This window comes from Bison bison, unplaced genomic scaffold (assembly GCF_000754665.1).
Source record: "Bison bison bison isolate TAMUID 2011002044 unplaced genomic scaffold, Bison_UMD1.0 scf7180017864517, whole genome shotgun sequence".
In the NCBI taxonomy this organism is placed as follows: Eukaryota; Metazoa; Chordata; class Mammalia; order Artiodactyla; family Bovidae; genus Bison; species Bison bison.
Genome location: NW_011495070.1, coordinates 6,667,640 through 6,686,028, shown reverse-complemented (window position 1 = coordinate 6,686,028; position 18,389 = coordinate 6,667,640). Strand labels below are relative to the sequence as shown.

The 18,389-nt window shown below is 37.9% G+C and overlaps 2 protein-coding genes across 14 annotated transcripts in view; one reads left to right on the top strand and one right to left on the bottom strand.

Annotated features, from left to right (window-relative positions):
* The window catches only part of ELF2 (E74-like factor 2 (ets domain transcription factor)), a 99,971-nt gene extending 90,752 nt beyond the window's left edge, over positions 1-9,219 (top strand). For 9 of the 13 annotated variants that reach the window (XM_010830271.1, XM_010830274.1, XM_010830270.1 and 6 more), the window contains 5 exons: positions 1,696-1,734; positions 2,132-2,218; positions 4,557-4,749; positions 6,103-6,453; positions 6,904-9,219. In XM_010830271.1, the coding sequence (XP_010828573.1) occupies positions 1,696-1,734; positions 2,132-2,218; positions 4,557-4,749; positions 6,103-6,453; positions 6,904-7,531 (1,298 nt within the window). In that variant the 3' untranslated portion in view covers positions 7,532-9,219. The remainder of the gene's footprint in view (positions 1-1,695; positions 1,735-2,131; positions 2,219-4,556; positions 4,750-6,102; positions 6,454-6,903) is intronic. The other 4 variants (XM_010830276.1, XM_010830275.1, XM_010830280.1 and 1 more) reach the window with 1 other exon arrangement.
* A 7,136-nt stretch (positions 9,220-16,355) lies between these two features.
* The window catches only part of CCRN4L (CCR4 carbon catabolite repression 4-like (S. cerevisiae)), a 10,447-nt gene continuing 8,413 nt past the window's right edge, over positions 16,356-18,389 (bottom strand). The window contains exon 4 of the mRNA XM_010830269.1: positions 16,356-18,332. Within this exon, the coding sequence (XP_010828571.1) occupies positions 17,509-18,332 (824 nt within the window). The 3' untranslated portion in view covers positions 16,356-17,508. The remainder of the gene's footprint in view (positions 18,333-18,389) is intronic.

The following is an 18,389-nucleotide window of genomic DNA, read 5'->3' as shown; positions in this document are numbered from 1 at the left end:
AGATAATACCATTATTCCTAACACAATGCTCCAGTCCATCTCCAGCATCCTGAGTGGGTTCTTTTTTTCTGTTTGAATCAAAGGTAAAATTTGAAAGAAGTGAAATTCTGTGTAAATGGGTACTCACCTAATTCCACTTTGTTCTCTGCCTCTTTCTGCACATTTTAGAGCGGGGGGCAGATAAAATCAAAGGCAAAAAATAAGGGGGAAAGTTGTGTTAGGAATAATGGTATTATCTAATCATTTATTAGGTAGCAGTATTTCAGATTGCTCTGATGTTCACAGGTCTATGCCTCATTGCTGTGAGGGACACAACAGAATAACACAGTTGCCTTCTCTCTATAATATAGATTATATATGTATTTGAGATAAGGCATGGATGAGAGAATTTAGAAGGAAGAATTACTTTGCCCTGTAAATGTTTAAACAAAAGGCATACATGTAAATAACCCTGTTTACCCACTGCCGACTGTAGCCTTTGGCTGGTTGTATCTTATGCAAACTGTTAAAAATTACCTAAGAAAATTTTAGATTTAAATGAAGAAAGACTATGAAAAGCTGGGAGTATTTAGGGAACCAAGATTTCTAGATAAATAGGTTGATCTGTGTACATGATAGTATGGTATAAACCAGAAAATAATTTGCCAATTTAATACTAATCTTATGTATTTGAAAATAGGTGGTCTTAATGAATGACAATTTAAAAATTATATATAACACTACCAGTTACTCATTTGTGGTTAAGGACATTTGGGACATAGAAAGTTAGGTAGGTTATTTTTAATAGTAGGGCCTTATTTTTATTTCCAGAGCTTTTAATATACTAATGTGCATTATAAATCTCCAAGAGATGATTATCTGCAGTTCTGAAAGTTAATTTGACTGTAGAACCCTTTTCCTACTGATGAATAACCTATTTGTCAAATAACATGATTTGGGACATGCTGCTTTATAAGAAAACAAGCCTTTGGGGACTAACCTTTCCATTAAGGAGTTGGGCTTTTGTGCTTGAATTTAGGAGACAGAGATGTTGGGTCTTATTACTGACTGCATATTTTGTACATATAAATATTTTGTACATATAAATAGTATTTAAATTGAGAAATTAAGCTCTATTTTTAATTAGGAGACTGATGAACTTTGTTTTAATTTTTGCCAAAACATACTTCTTATTGATTAGAATTACCATAATGAAATCCTAGAATATAATAGCTATGCTTTTTCAAATATAAATTAGGGCATTTTAATTTAGCTCTAGATAATCCTTGTTAATGAAGAGTAGAGACATCAGAAATCCCAGGTGTATGACAATCACCAAATCAGTAATATTATACTTAATATTCCCAGTCTCTTTCTTGAGACTTCCCTCACCTGCCAGCATTCATTCTTCAATGCTGAGGGTTGAACACAACACATTTCAGAAATACTCTTTCCTTACTGTAGAGAAGTGTAGCTCTTGCTTTTCTGTTCATTGTGGATGTTGGACTATCTTGAGCATGGCTTAGGGCAGAAGTGAGTGAGGAGAAATGAAAGGGCACAAACATTTCTTAGACATGAAGCAATTACTTGGAAGATTTTTTTTTTTTTATTCTTATACCTGAGGTGGGGAAATTTATGCTTTAATTCTGGTGAATTGATTGGCTCAGAGCAGTAGAGAGTGTTTAAAATAATATTTTTTACTTTTCCTCATTTGAGCTCAAAGGGCTTCGCAGATTATCAGATCTTCTGCAATAGGTAGGTAAAGCTTTTTCTAACAATTCTGTAGAACAGAAAACAAAAGTTTATACTAGAATTTGTTTCCATTGCTACATTATTGGAAAAGGTTAGCAAATTGAGGCTGTGACCGTGTAAATAATAGGTTAGTAGTACCTGACTTGCCATATACATTGATTTTACTATCAACGCAAAGAGGGGTCGCAGAGTCGGACATGACTGAGCGACTGAACTGCTGTAATTTATATTGCAGAAGTCCTTTTAATGTTCCTTTTAAAAGCAGCTTTTATATACACAGTATATTAATCCATAAATTAGTGTCTAGTTTCAAAAATAATGTGTTATCAAAAAGCCTGCTATCATGTTTCTGTTATTTTTCCTGTTTTCCACGTATGGTTTCAATATCTTCTTTTTTCAGTTGGCCGTAAACCAAAGACCCAGCAGTCACCAATTTCCAATGGGTCTCCTGACTTAGGTATAAAGAAGAAACCCAGAGAAGGAAAAGGTAATTTGGGGAGGGCTGTTTTGTAGGCGAGATGGATATATATATTTTTTCCCCCCGGTCAAGTACATTTGTAGGAAAATTACTTCTAGTATGCACTGTAATGCTGTCTTGGATTGTAATTCTTAATCTAGAGTGTATGAGCATCACACGGGGAGCTTTTTCAAACTTACCTCTGCCTGGTCCTTACCCAGTGAGGCTCTGTAGGCATAGAGAAACTGTAGGGAGTGAAGCTGGGCAAGCATTTGGATTTGGAAAAGGCCCTAAGTGCAGTCTGATCCACACCTGTGTTGTTTTGGACGATGTGTGTGTGTTTACACCCATCCTCATGGAGAGTCAAATGGAGGCACTTACATTTGAGAAGGTTTACGAAACTAAGACTTCATTTCTGATACATACTTTCTTAACTGATAGAAGCAAGGTGAATTTACTTTTCCAATCAGCCAATTTCAGTCATGTCAGTAAGGATGTCTAAACAAAAATTTGACGTATTTTTAAAAAATTGATGTGTATATTGAATTTGTATATTCTTGTTAAAAGCAAAAATAACAATAAGCCTTCTACATTCTCTGCTCTCTTAATTTGTTGGATTAAGTCTTTAATAAAATTAAGTCAGGGAATCTACCAAGAAATTTGGTTAGATTTTTAAAAATCCAGTTATGTAAACCTCCATTTACTTAGGAACTATTATTCAGTTTGGGACAAGTTTAGGATAGTTTTATTTTCTTCTCTGTCTTTGGTTGTTTTACATTCCTAACATCTTAGGTTTTATCTTTTAATTTGTATTGAAAACCTTAAAACTTTATTAGTAGTAAGTGTTAGAAATTTAAACTGTAAATATACAGTTATTACTGTTTTTAAAATTACTCCCATCATTAATGGTATCTCTTATATTCGAAGACCTTATGTTTACCACTGGAAAAAAATTTCGTGGTAACCTATTTTTACCAGTCAAAATCATCTTTCATTAAAATTTCAGTTTTGTATTATTAAACCTGAGGCAATATGTTGTCATGTGAAGATTAAAGTCATTATAGTCACACCTGGATTAAAAATTCAGTCAGTGCTTCGTCTTCTGCAAAATTATGATGTCTGCATAGACTCCATGAACTACCTTATCTGATAAAGAAGGCTTCCTGTTCTGAATTCTGTTTTCCTTAAAACCAGAAATAGAATTGTTCATTTTAACTTAGGGATGATAACTGGAATGAAGCAGTTGAAGATAATCTGAAGAATGTCAGTGGGTCTAACTATAAGTAATTCATTAGACACAGGAGCATTCAGATCCCTACTATGTACAAGGCATTGTCTGTTGCACAAAAGTTTCTTCTAGAATGAGTTCTTATAATCTCCAGGTCATAGACAGAATAAAAATCCCCAGCTATACCTCTTGATTCAGTTGAGACTGATGTAGTTGAAAGTTGTGATTTAACACTAAGAGTTTTTAGGTATTGACACTGATGTAATAGGGCTTCGGAGATACAAATGTAATAACATTGTAAAGTTGAAGATTAATCTTTTTAGGTCAAGAGAATGCACACAGGGCCCAACTATGGGTTATTGGATTTATTGAATTTTGGGGGAAATTTCAGGATGAAAATGCTAGAGGAAGAGCATCAGTGTTTAGATTGAGTAGTGGAAGCCTCCCCACCCCAAGGGTCTTCTCATCTAGCTTGTAACCTTGGATCTGAATTTTTGAGGATAGTAAAGGGTTAGTGGGCAGGAGCCTAGAGATGACCCGGTGGCTCAGTGATGGCTTATGTATTCTAATCTTCTTCTCAGGACTCTCTTTCTCTTCTTTCATCAGTTTACGAACCTCTGTACCTAGAGGCTTATGGAGGGAATAAAGAAAAACAGCAGCCTGTCTTTAGTCTTCTCATAACACTGCCCACTACTCCTCCCCACCCTTCAGAAAAAAGAGTGATGCTCTCTTCTCTTTGGGACGAAATTCCTTATTTTTCCTACCCACATTCCTTCCTTTCCTTCTGGTATGCAAATCTTAGCCATCTGCCAAGACTTAATGTCTTACCAGTCCACTTTATTTTCACTCCTGAGATCCCAGACATTATTTTCTGTCATTAATTTGAAATAAAATAGTGCATGGCCTTATGATACAGCTATAGTTTCAAAACTGTTATTTATTTCTTGAACTGTTATTCACTAGACAACACAGTTTGGCACTGTACAAATGATTGATAATATAGTCAAGTATTTAATGGCAGACTCTTAGTACATTTGTTCTTTATCAGTAGTAAATTGATTTTTTTATTCAGCTTAAGTAAATACTTGCTTTTAGTTATGTTGATGAATTTTTAATCAGTGTCTATAATTGTTTTCAAAGGAAACACAACCTATTTGTGGGAGTTTCTTTTAGATCTACTTCAAGATAAAAATACTTGTCCTCGATATATTAAGTGGACTCAGAGAGAAAAAGGCATATTCAAGCTTGTGGATTCAAAGGCTGTCTCTAAGCTTTGGGGAAAGCATAAGAACAAGCCAGACATGAACTATGAAACTATGGGACGAGCTTTGAGGTAAGAACACAAGAGTTTTCAAAGAAAACTTATGTATCTCTTAATACTTAAAGTGCGTGAGAGTGCTCAGTTGTGTCTTAACTCTTTGCAGCCCCATGAACTATAGCCTGCCAAGCTCCTCTGTCCATGGAATTCTCCAGGCAAGAATACTGGATTAGGTTGCCATTTCTTCCTCCAGGGGATCTTTCTGACCCAGGGATCGAACCCAGGTCTCCTGTGTCTCCTGTAAGGTGGATTCTTTACCACTGAACCACCTGGGAAACCTGATATTTAAAGAGAAACTCTTAAAATCTCTTATTTATTATAGCTTTTAATTTTAATTTGGGTGGATTTTCTAGAGGAACTTCTTGGATTTGGAGGCAGATGGAGAGAGAGGTTTAGTCTAAATGGCTAAAATTTGAACACTATTGGAAAATCCATTTGTGGAAAACGGTGTGTCTTTAAGAAAATTAAACCCAAACATAATACAGTTTCCAAACTGAATTTGTTCTTTAGTTCTTGCAAATTTGTTATAATGGATTTATTGTGATATGAAAATTTTAAGTTTTGTCAGTTTGAGGAGTCCACATAACTTTGTAATGTACACAGCTTATTCTAATTAAGGGTATTTGTAAATGAACATAGTTTATGTGACAGTGTTCACATATGCCACAAATTCATTTTTACTAAGTATGGTTTTGGTAATTTTTCCACATAATACCAAGTTGCTTTTATACCCTATGTAAATCAGAACTAAATTGTTACCAGTATCGGTAAAATCCAGTTGTCCCTTAGTAGTATCTGAAGGGTGTGGCTCCAGAACCCTCCTTGGATACCAGAAATTCATGGATGATCAAAATCCCTCATATAAAGTGGGGTAGTGTTTGCTTATAACCCACTTATATCCCCCCATATACTTTACATCATCTGTGGATGATAAAATACCTAACACAGTATAAATGCTAAGTAGTTGCTATCACATGGCAAATCCAAGTTTTGCTGTTTGGAACTCTTGTGGAGATTTTTTTCTCCTTGAGCATTTTCGATCTGTGGTTGGTTAAATCCATGGATGAGGAACCCATAGATAACGGAGGGCCAACTGTACAATAATATATTCTGTATTTAGGTTAAACGACTTCCTTTAATAAAAAGTGAGCTTTTAGCTAATTCACAGATTTCAAGGTTATAGGACATATGGTACCAAGTTCTAATTACATAGCTACTTCAAATTCTTAGTCTTTTGAATGGAGTCCCACCTTACCTCTTACTAGAGTAAGTGAATGTTTCTGTTGCATCTCTTCATGGTATTTTTGTTTGGGGATTGTTGGGGGGCAAACATAATATATTGACTTATTTAATACTTTTTCCTTACAGATATTATTACCAAAGGGGTATCCTTGCAAAGGTTGAAGGACAGAGGCTTGTATATCAGTTCAAGGATATGCCGAAAAACATAGTGGTTATAGATGATGACAAAAGTGAAACCTGTAGTGAAGATTTAGCAGGAGCTACTGATGAAAAATCATTAGAACGAGTATCATTGTCTGCAGAAAGTCTCTTAAAAGCAGCAACTTCTGTTCGTGGTGGGAAAAACTCATCTCCTCTCAACTGCTCCAGAGCAGAGAAGGGTGTAGCTAGAGTTGTGAACATCACTCCCCCTGGTCATGATGCTTCATCCAGGTCTCCCACTACTACCACATCTGTATCAGCAACAGCAGCCCCAAGGTAAGTGAGGGAAACCAGTAGTTGTAATGTATTTAGTTTTTAGAAAACTCTTTGGCAAAACTAGGATGTTCCTTTTTTAATATTTGTATTCTAAGAACTGACTCTTTGTCAAGACTTTGAAACGTGCTTGGTATTTTTCAATGTATTAATTAAAATATTCTTCTTAAAGTAGATGTCTTTTCTTACTTAAATTGATTTTTATGATTTTATAGATGGAATTTAATGTAGGCTTTTAAATATATATATAAATATATTTAGCTTATGTTTAAATATATTCATCTCATGTTATTTCATGCTGTAAACTTCAGAGATTTTTGGTACATCTGTAAAATTGGGTCCACTAGTTTTACATATGTTGGATTTGCATTCACCTTTTTCTCTCTCTCAGAGAGACCTATTTAATAATATAGCGTGACATACAATCAAATTTATTTTTTTTAAATCAACCAGGACAGTTCGTGTGGCAATGCAAGTACCTGTTGTAATGACATCGTTGGGTCAGAAAATTTCAACTGTGGCAGTTCAGTCAGTTAATGCAGGTGCACCATTAATAACCAGCACTAGTCCGACAACAGCAGCCTCTCCAAAGGTAGTTATTCAGACAATCCCTACTGTGATGCCAGCCTCTACTGAAAATGGAGACAAAATCACCATGCAGCCTGCCAAAATTATTACCATCCCAGCTACGCAACTTGCACAGTGTCAACTGCAGACGAAGTCGAATCTGACTGGGTCAGGAAGCATTAACATTGTGGGCACCCCACTGGCTGTGAGAGCACTCACCCCTGTTTCAATAGCTCACGGGGCCCCTGTAATGAGACTATCAGTGCCTCCTCAACAGGCATCTGGCCAGACTCCTCCCCGGGTTATCAGCGCTGTCATAAAAGGGCCAGAGGTTAAATCAGAAGCAGTGGCGAAAAAGCAGGAACATGATGTGAAAACTTTGCAGCTGGTACAAGAAGAAAAACCGGCAGATGGAAATAAGACAGTGACCCACGTAGTGGTTGTCAGTGCGCCCTCAGCTCTTGCCCTTCCTGTAACAATGAAAACGGAAGGATTGGTAACATGTGAGAAATGAAACAGCCGCGCTCCCATGGACATTAGAATGTTAGTGATAGTCCTGATATAAGTATTTGCAAGGATGTCATCGACAGAAGTCAGAAGACTTTAAAACATTTTTAATGCATTTAAGAAAACAATCAAACTTACTGGAAATAAATTACCTATCCCATGTTTCAGTGGGAAATGAACTACATATTGAGATGCTGACAGAAAACTGCCTCTTACAATAGAAACAACTGAACCCGTCAATAAGGAAAAGGACTGAAAGGGACCAAGCAACTCACTACAATATCAAGTTACACTAAGACTTGGAACACTAACACTCTGTAAGAGGTTATATAGTTTTCAGTGGGGAGGGATTGGGATGGGTGATCTTGTTGTTACATATAGCAATTTTTGATGCATTTTATATGCATACCAGCAATTATTACTGTGTTCACACAGAACTCACTTAACTGGTGCTATGTGAAAACTGCTAATATAGGTATTTTAGAATGTGAATTGAAGAATGGATCCAAAAGCTTCAGAAAGAGGTTAGCAAAAAAGATCTAGTGCGTTTTTTTTTTTTTTTTATCATATAGCTTAAGCTGATTTAAAACAAAGGCCTTAGACTAATTTTCGGTTTTCTTTATTGAAATAAGCTAATGGCTTGTTTGTGTAAAGCTTTTTTATTAAAAGAAAAATTTTAAAAATCTTGTACCTAGCACAGTATTGTTATAGAATTTACATGTAACATTTTATATGGTAGTTTAAGTCTGTCAGTTTCTTAATTGTGGACAAATTAACAGTTGGCTCTGGCCTTTTGCTATAACACGCCTGTTTGTCACTCACTTAGCCCTGGCATCTGTGCAGACATATCCGTTTCAGTTCTGCTGTCACTCGGAAGTTAAAGCTCAGCATGATTTTTGTCAGGTAACTCTAATACCTGGAGTTTTCTTTCTTCCTTTTTTTTTTTAGTTGAAGTTTAAGAGGGAAAGTACCAGTGTTCAGATTTGAACTATAATAGTTTGTATATTCAACATTTGAAGTATATTCTATTTTGTTGTACTCTTGTTTCAAAGTGTATTCAAGTAGGTTTTCTGAAATATAGAAATGAAATTTACCTTGTGTTTTGGTCTCTGGTGATATTTATAACAATATTCAAAAGCTACTATATAAACATGTTGTTTTAGTTAAGAAGTAATAGAAGTCCTATTTTTCCTTCCCAACTGCTGCTTGAAGAAATTATTTTGTTCCATTACATTAATATTTGGCAAATAACCTGCATGCTTCCACTTCCTAATTATTGTCATGTAATTATAATGTTCTACTTACCATAATGAGTTTACTATTTTAGTGTTGGCCACACTTAATTTATATTTCAAATCAGACCATATGCTTCTCAATCAGACCTTTTGTGGGTGAGGAAGAACAAATAATACTCTAGCCATTTTAGGAACTAGAGGGACCAGAGGAACATCATTTCACACTAAACTAGGTCCCGTAACTCCACATAATAATGCTGTTTCTACTACAAAGAAAAGTTGTCTATTTTTACATCTTTTAGAAATTTAAATAAACTGAATATTTGTGGCCTTTAATTGTGCATTTGGTTAGACACTACTTAGGTTGACAGATTTTTATAACAGCTCCCTTTGTAATCTTTTATCTTTTCCATAAACATACGTGATGGTACTTTTTAATAAAAGCGCAAAGAAAAGCTCATTGATTCTTATCCCATTTGGGGTTAATCTCAATCTCTACTCCTTTTAAAACATTTCCTAAATATTTCATGTTTCAAAATCTGTATCTGTATTCAAAATATGCCTTGACACATAACTGAATTGTCTTTTTTTGCACTGCAGTTTCATTTTTTGAGTTATGTCTCCTGTAATATTCTAGGGCAAAGAAGTCACATGAAAAAGCGTTAGTCATTCAGTCGTGTCCAACTCTTTGTGACGCCATGGACTGTATAGCCCGTCAGGCTCCTCTGTCCATGGGGTTTTCCAGGCAAGAATACTGGAGTGCATTGCCATTTCCTTCTCCAGGAGATCTTCCCAACCCAGGGACTGAACCTGGGTCTCCTGCATTGCAGACCAGAGTCTTTACCATCTGAGCCACCAGGGAAGCCCAAGAAGTCACATGGAAGATAGCTAATGAAACATATTTTAAATGAGCATTTCTTTCCCACCTATGCTGTATTACTAATTGGTTTTCATTAGGCTAAGCCAAGGCTGCTTGCTCACCTCTACCACTCTACCTTAACATTTTCCATGTCTCTTGCAGAGTAAGTTCACCTAAGGTCTCGATTTAGAAATACATGTTGACAGTATGTAATGACGAGAGTATTTCTTCTGATGGGAATTGTCAGTGGTATGGCTTTTAATTGCAACTCTTCTGTTAATCATTATAACTTGTATTTGCATTTTGTGTCCACTGTAACAAAGAACCACATAGCAATGACTTGATGCCACTACATTTTCCAGTCTGGCCAGGCTTTTGAACAATGAATTAGCAGTCAGCCCATTTATTCTTTGGGTCATCTTCCAGCAACAGTCAGCCGTTCACCACCATCCTGCTTATCAGCTGGCCAGTATACCTCTTTATAGAGAAAACCGAGGTCTGAGCTGTGAACTCCATTTCTGGACGGCTTGCTGTAAGAGCATCTCCTTATTCCAGCATCCATCCTGAACACCTGCCTTGGGAAGGAGGCAGGTGTGCTGTTCTCTCGTATTCAACACCTCCTCCCCTTTCACAACTTCTTGGTTTCTTTGTTCCAACAGTCCGTCATTCTTCAGTAGCTTGCAGTTAATTCTGGCTTAGAATAAGTTCCCGCCAAGGTCTCCAGGAACCCAGTAGTCAAATCCAACAGATACTTCATTTTTCCACGTCATCAGCCTACTTCTTAAAACTCCTCTTTGTTTTCCCGTGACACCACTCTTCTAGTGTACCTCCTGCCTGACTTCTTAGTCTTTGTTATGTCAGCTTTCCCATTTAAAGGTAGTATTTACCATGGGGTCTTTTCCTTTATAGAATAGTTGTATTTACTATTACGGTTTTGCTTGAACATAACTGTTCAATAATCTCTTCCATGCATATGGTTTTTACTATCAAATCTATTGCCTTAGGCTAGACTGAAAGTCTCAAGATGGGTTTAATTACCTACTGGTTATTTCTTCCTGAATGTCCAATTGAACTCTCTTCTAGAATCTGTCCTCTTAGCTCAATAAATGACACTACACCAGCAACCAATTACTCTTGCCAGAAGAAACCTGAAGGCCATTCTAGACATTTGACTTCCAACATCCAATCTGTCACCAAGTCCTATTGACAGTTCATTCTAAATAACTTCCTTTCCCATCCTCCCTACCTTACTGCTTTGTCGTCTCAAGCCTCTCTATACTGTTTTCCATGCTACCAGTTGAGTTTCTAAAATGAATATTTTCATAAACTTCTTTGTGACTGCATTAAATTCTTCAGTGCATCTCATGCTAAAAAGATAAAAAACCTAAAGTCCTTTGATCTGGCATCTGCCTACATTCCCAGGTCTTAACTCTCTTGACTGTCCCATTTTAGGCATCTCCAGGCTACAGACCTGCTGACATATATTTTCCCAAATATTTCAGGTATCTACCTTTGTTGAGCCATGTCATTGATGGCTTCTCTCTGGACCACTCTCTTCACCTGAATTTGAAGTGAAGGTGACAGACATCAAAATATTTCTGAAATAGGCTTGGAAGCCATTCAAGGTGAGGGGTAGTCTACTCTGAGTGAACTCTGAGAAAAGATTGAAAACATCAAGTATATAAAGGGCTAGGAGAGAGGAAAAGTAATCAGCAAGTGGAGATCAAGGATTGTTCACAGAAAAGCAACAGGATAGATGAGGTCACATTTCAAGATATGGTGGGAACATTCTCAAGTGTACCAGGAAGGGCCAAGCAAGTAAGGTCAAAGAAAAAGCCACCAAAATGGATGGAGTGACAATAAAGAGGCAGTTCCATTAGGGGGATGACTGTGAAACCAGAATGTAAGGGACATAGCACCTGGTTCATTATCAGCCACTCTGACCCCTGTATGCAAATGAGTCAGGTTTAACAATATTTGGGCTTATAAAGTACCTATCCCGTGATCCTTTAAGCCTCTTGGTCTACTTTATGTGAGGACATTACATACGTGATCTATATTAGAGCACACTTTGGGGAGGCAAGAGGAACCCTACTTTGAGTTCCACAGCCATTCCAGCAACTTCCCTTTTCATGGCTTTTCACTGTTCATAGTACAAGTCCTCTGTACTTGTGGTTCACCTGTCCTTCAGTCCCTTCGTTGTCATCCTCCACAGTTAAAGCTCGGCCAGTCGTCCTGAGAATAAGACACTCTTTCCCCACCTTTGCAAGTACACTGATCTGCCTCCTGAATCATGCCAGAAACACAAGTGCAGCAGGGAGACCAGCAGGCACACTTCATTTCACTAGGCTGCACTTCGCAGATACACTGCTTCATACAGATCTAAGATCTGTGGCAACACTGCTGTCAACGTGTCTGTCACTGTCCTTATTCCAACAGCAATCATCTCTTTGGTAATATTCATATTTCAAACCCTCCTCCTTCAGTGAAAAATAACTGACTCACTAAAGGCTCAGATGATGACGAGTTAATAAAATATTTTTGAATTAAGGTACATAGTTTTTTTTGTTGGAGATCATATTATTGCACTTAATAGACTAATGTCATGCAAATGTCACTTCTGTGTTCACTGGGTCACCAAAAATTCACATGATGCTTTATTGAGATGCTTCGTTGTAGTGGTCTGGAACCAAACCCCCAATATCTTTGGGTACGCTGTATTTGATTTGACATTTATCTACTTTTTATGTACCTATAGCTATCTTTTTAAACAGTGCACTTCAGCAGTAATGCTCTGGGTTCAGGACTTATAAATAAATGATACAACTTCCAAGTTAAGAACTTAGAAAAACATGAATATTTAAAGCAAAATGCTCCATAACAAAACTCTTAGACTGTAACAGCAGTTTTCTCCCATTGTATGTTTAAACAAAAAAATCTTGCTTATTTTACAAGGTTTTAATGATGTGATAAGTGCATGAAAGGTGGGTACTAAACTGTTTTACAGAATCTGCAAATTACTTGAGTTGTAGGACATGAATTCACTGAAATAGTGGTAACTTTGCTGCACGCTGGAAATCACCTGTGAAGATTTTTTGCCGATGTCACATCCCCTATCACTTAAATTATGTGTGGAAGGGGGAGCCAGGCATTGGTATTAAAAAACAAAAATCTCAGTGTGATTTCATTGTGCAGCCAGGTTTGGACACCTCTGTCACAACTTTTACATTTAGACATCTGTCTTAATCTAAGCTTTTCTAAAACGTTCAACAGAAAAAGGTAGTTTAGGGTATTATACACTGTATATTTCATTGACTCTAAAGCCGTTTTCTCACATTTTAATGAGATGAGTTAATTAGGATGAGTTTTTTTAAATTCTTAAAAGAGTACACTACGTTAGTACCTTGTCCTTTAAAAGAAAGTACTTTGAGAAAGCTATATATTAAGTGCCACCGATGCTACCATTGTTTGAAAAAATACTTTTGAATTGCTTCTTGGAGCAGAACCTAAATTTTTATACATACTTAACTAGGGACACAGATGGTAAATCCCTGATGGCTCAGATGGTAAATAATCTGCCTTGCAATTCAGGAGACCTGGGTTTGATCCCTAGAGCCTACTATTCTTGCCTGGAGAATCCCATGGACAGAGGAGCCCAGCAGGCTACAGTCCATGGGGTTGCACAGAGTCAGACATGACTGAGTGACAAACGCAAGGAGAAGAGACAAATTTTCCTACCAAGGGAGGTTTTAGTTTTAGAAATAGTGAAGTCACTTGAGATTAAGAAACCGATGTGAATTAAACTAGGTAGGTACTGCCATACCTGGCAAAATGAAACACGGCTAAAGTGCACACTACTTTTCTTGAGACCTTCAGAGAACTGGATGTCCAAACTGTTCCAAAAAGTTTCAAAAATATTTTTGAGCAGTGGCAGCAATTAACCCAAATTGTCTTGAAGTGCAAATCAGTTTTAATGCTTTTAAGAAACCTAAGAGATTTCCTGGTCTATTCCCTGTATTGTAAATAAACAAGTTCAGAAAAACTTGACTCAGTTTCAGTTCAGGTAATCAGTGGCAGACCTAGAGACAGAACTTCTCCTCTGGCCTCAACCTCTGTTCCCTCCCATCTACTATCTCACCATGCAGTGATCCCTGCTCTCATAAACTTAAATAGAAAATGCTGCAGAATTTTGCTGGGTGTTATCTCCAGGTTTACCAATCTGAGATGTCAGGGGTATCCCGTATGCAGCTTTCCATCATCTCTCCTGACTGGTGTTTTTCTCCCTGTGATGCAGGACTCTAATTATATTCCAGCATTCTAATGTGGTCTACATCTAGAAACCTGAATCTGCTCAATGTGGCAGTTTAGACTCTGCTTTAGATTTTAAAAAAAAAAACACTTGATAGTTTATATATTGTAAGAACAAATAAAAGTCAACAAAAATAAGCAGATGAAAGAAAGACAGTGACATGAAGAAAAAGGCAGGACCGCGAAAGGAAATGGAATACATGCTACAGAATGTCACAGTAATTAAAACCCAGCTATAAGGTTTGGTTTTGAATGTCTCAGCCCCCAAAGCAAACAGGAATTCACCCTGAGATTTCCTCCTGGTTTACCAGTAGCAGCCTAGAAACAGCAAGGCTTCTCCTAACATTCTGTCAAGAGGAACGGATACAACTACGTCCTAACGAATAGTTTCTTAGAGGTGAGCTTTCCACAGACATCTGGTGAACCTGGAGTTGTGGCTGTTGTTTCATCTCTCAAAGGCAGGTATTTCTACTCTACAAGTCATAGTAGGGTTGACATCCTGTCCTGAAACTGAATCACTAACCTACAACCTCCTATCTGTCTGGAGAAACGGGTGAAAAAATCTGGCCACTCAACAGTCCCTCACCTATTTGGGTCTTAATTTCTATTAACACTATCTGCCCTTTCAATTGGAAGGATTAAGAGTGGCTTGTTAGGACATCAAGTACAGTGCCCTTTCCTTTTTTTGCTTTGAACTCTAAGCACCGACCTTAACATTAAACCTTTATTCGATGACTTACCTAAAATTTACAATATTGTTTTACAAATATCTGACAAATCTGAGATTGACAAGATAGGTGTGATGCTATACTCTGGATGAGAAAATTGAGGCCCTAGGGAGTGTCACAGTGGTCACAGCTAAGTCCTTTTACTTACAGCCCATGCCCTTCTACAGAATTTGCTTTTATAAGCCCAGCTCCAGACCTCTTGCCATTCCAGTATCCAACCACTCTAGATAAAAGCCTGCCTGTACTGTATTTTTATACATGTCATTATAAAAAGGTTCAGAGCTCCTTATTCAAGCACAGTTTTTGGATGCCTTTCCAATTGAAATCAGTTATTATTATCAGCGTGTGTTTTTATTTTCTTTTCTAGAATTTAGTCCCACTGGGACCTTGCTCAGATTTTTTGGGCTTTTTAGGCCCAATTATTTTTTTAAATATTTGGCTGTGCCAGGTCCTTCCTTGTGACACACAGGAGCTTTTTTAAGCTGTGGCATGTGGGATCTAGTTCCCTGATCAGGGATCGAACCTGGGCACCCTGCACTGGGAGTCTTACCCACTCCATCACCAGGGAAGTCCCTAGGCCCCATTTTAAATTAGGAGCAGTTTTATGTCATATGCAAAGTTCAGAGCCAAAAATAAGGGACTTAAATGTTATACACACCATTATGCTTTACTATGTCATCCCTACCACCTCGTAGGATTTCATGAAATACAGCCATGGAGGAATAAAAAAATCCATTCTCACTGTCTTCAATAATCTGGACAATTTACCTTCGAAGACTGATTATAACCGCAGTCAGAATATCATGGGCTATAAAAGGAAAAGCTGGCTCAAAAGGGACATAGGCATGGAATAAGAAACTCAGTAATGGAACATATTGATACTTTAGAAATCTAGAAAAGACATTTGTTATTTGCCGTTATGCCTTCAGGTAACTGATGGTCCACAAGGCAGAGCTGTCTACAAAAGAAAGACTAGAGAAATAAAAGTGCCACCTAGCAAGATTTATAAACTACTAAAAAAACTTTACATAAAATGCTCACATGACTACATTTTAAATGAAGACAAATACAACAAAAGCATACAGAAGTATGTGTTTAGCCTACCGCCATGGCAATGCTGAAGGGTGACTGACTTGTGATATTTCCAGGAGCCCTTTTGCTCAGAGGCATTCCCACCAACTCCCACCCTTCTCCCATAGCCTATTAACATTTGCAATTGAAACACTTTTTTTAGCTTTTATTCTCATCTAGATTTGCTTATGATATGGGTATGATGATTTCAAACTGGTGTGCTTTAGGGTAGGTAAACAACATTTAATGCCTGTCCAGATCAGTATTCTGCTTCTCAATGTGCAAATTCAGTCACTGCTAAGATCTGAACCAGATGACAGCTGGTACATATGTTCTTCCTACTTGCCATTCCTTCCAGATATTTTGTGTGTACAATATATACTGAAACCCTTATTTGTTTCAAAAGCATTTCCAATGCAGAATACCTGGAGGAACTATTTTTGGGGACTCCAACCTTGTCACCAAGTGATACCTCACAAACAGCACCAGATGCTGCCTTCAACCACCTTTGTCCACTTTAAAATCAAGGTCTGACTGTCTGGGATTGTGTGAGCACCACATTAACAGTATTAAAAGACCAAATTTATTCTCAGATTCCCTATGCATTAAAAAAACAAGATATTAAAACACTAGCTTTAAAAGACTATTTATTAATCTTAAATATTTACAACTCATGGGTTAAAATATATTATTACCAGTGGGCTGTTTTCTGGGATTTCATTAGGAAGGAGTTTCACCTTTTATCTTTACCACTTTATTTCTGAGCGAAGAGAATTTCAGGTTAACTTTTTATATTCTGGTTTTTAGATCTTTTAAAACCAGTTGCCTGGCTATCTTAGTAAATCTCAACCACAGCGTCATGAACAGACCAGGAAGTTTCCCATCTCTAAAAAGAAGGTCCTACTATCTTTAGCCACTACCAAATATATATATATATACACACACACCTAAATATATCTACTGTGCAAAGCACATTCAATACAAATAATGGCAGAGTGATTGCGAATAAACACCAAGAGCACTCCAAGGGAATACCGGAAATGTGTAACAGTGACCAAATAATGAAGACTAGCCATGGAATCTCTTCAAGAAACACACTAATGGAAAACACAGAGGCATAGCAAAGATTTATGAAGAAGAGATCATAGAGAACTGGTATCTCCACTTAAATAACAAAAACCCCTCAAGACTAAATAGTTCCTTTGTACACTATTATTTTATTAGATTCCAATAAAAACATCTTTAAAGCTTTTAAGAAAATTACTATAAATTACTCTATAACTTATGTTTTGCATGGTTTTAGCATGTTCATGTTATAATTTACTTAATTTTACATGAAGATATAAAAAATAAATATTGCCATGCATAACTTGATATTAAAAAACACAAATAAATAACTTGAAATGTCTAGAGAAACTGTTCCTGCATACTTGTTAATTATGGGAGACTCAAGCAAGTCTACTATTTTAATGACTCTAACAGAAAAAGCTTCAAAACAAGCCCAATATAATGCCCTTAAATGATCAACATGTAATTAATCCTAAGGGAAAGAAAACAATGGAAAGCAATACTGGAGTGCAAAAACCTTTTTGCTGTAGGTTTTAATGGAAAAGGTTTTAATGTGAGCTAACGGGGTTCCTTCCCAAGGGCATGCTGGAAACAAAGAAGTGAGAGAAACTGGGAACCCTTCCTCAGTCAACTTATTCTATTTCAGTTTCCTGAAACATCCCTGGTTAAGACTCCTGCGATTAAAAAGACACAGACAAGCGTTTATAAATATCCATCAAGGTTCCTCGTTAAAGCTGAAGTCACACACTAGGGACAGGTGGTCTGAAGGGTAATTGAAGGACGGTAGCCGGTTGGGTCCAATCTGCTCCTCGGTGAGCAGGTCCAGGGCTGACCGCACGCTGAGCGCCTGCCTGGAGTACCAGATATAATCCAGCGTGTGCCGGCACTCGCCTGAGGTCCGGATCTTCCAGGTCGTGTACGGAGGTTCCGACTGCCCGTCAGCGCTCAGCAGCTTGTAGGCGCTGTTCAGATTGAGGCTGGAGGAAGCAAAGTGCTTGTAGACCTCCTCTGTGGGCTCTGCGTTGAAGTCTCCACAAACAATCAGGGGAATCTTGGCCCCCTGGGTGATGGTCTGCAGGTTTTGGAGGAGGTCGCAGCCTTGAGCTGATCGAAACCGTTCCCAGCCGGTGCGTGCCTTCAGGTGGGTGACGGCGATGCAGAACTGGCGGCTGGACTCCTTGCACTCCAGGGTCTGGGCAATGGCCACCTGGTTGGTTTTCAGCGTCATGGCCGTCAGCCGGATGTTGGCACTGTTGACCAGCTTGAATCGGTTTTGGAGGAAGAACAAGGCACAGCCGTCGGGTCCATTGTTGTGCTCCACATCCAGACAGGGCGACCAGGGCTTGGGGAAGAAGGTGCCCTGATAGCCCAGTCTACTGAGGAGGGGCTGGAAGGTGTCGAAGTAGTGGTCCACCTCTTGGAGGCACAGGATATCCGGCTGGTAGGCGAGGATCTCCTCCAGGATCAGACATTTCCTTTCTTCCCACTTGAGGGCTTCGATAGGGCACTGGACAAAGTTGTCTTTGCCTTCTCCAAGAGCTGAAATAAAAAAGCCGGTCGGTTGTCAGCTGCTAAATACCTGGGGGGGGGGGGGGG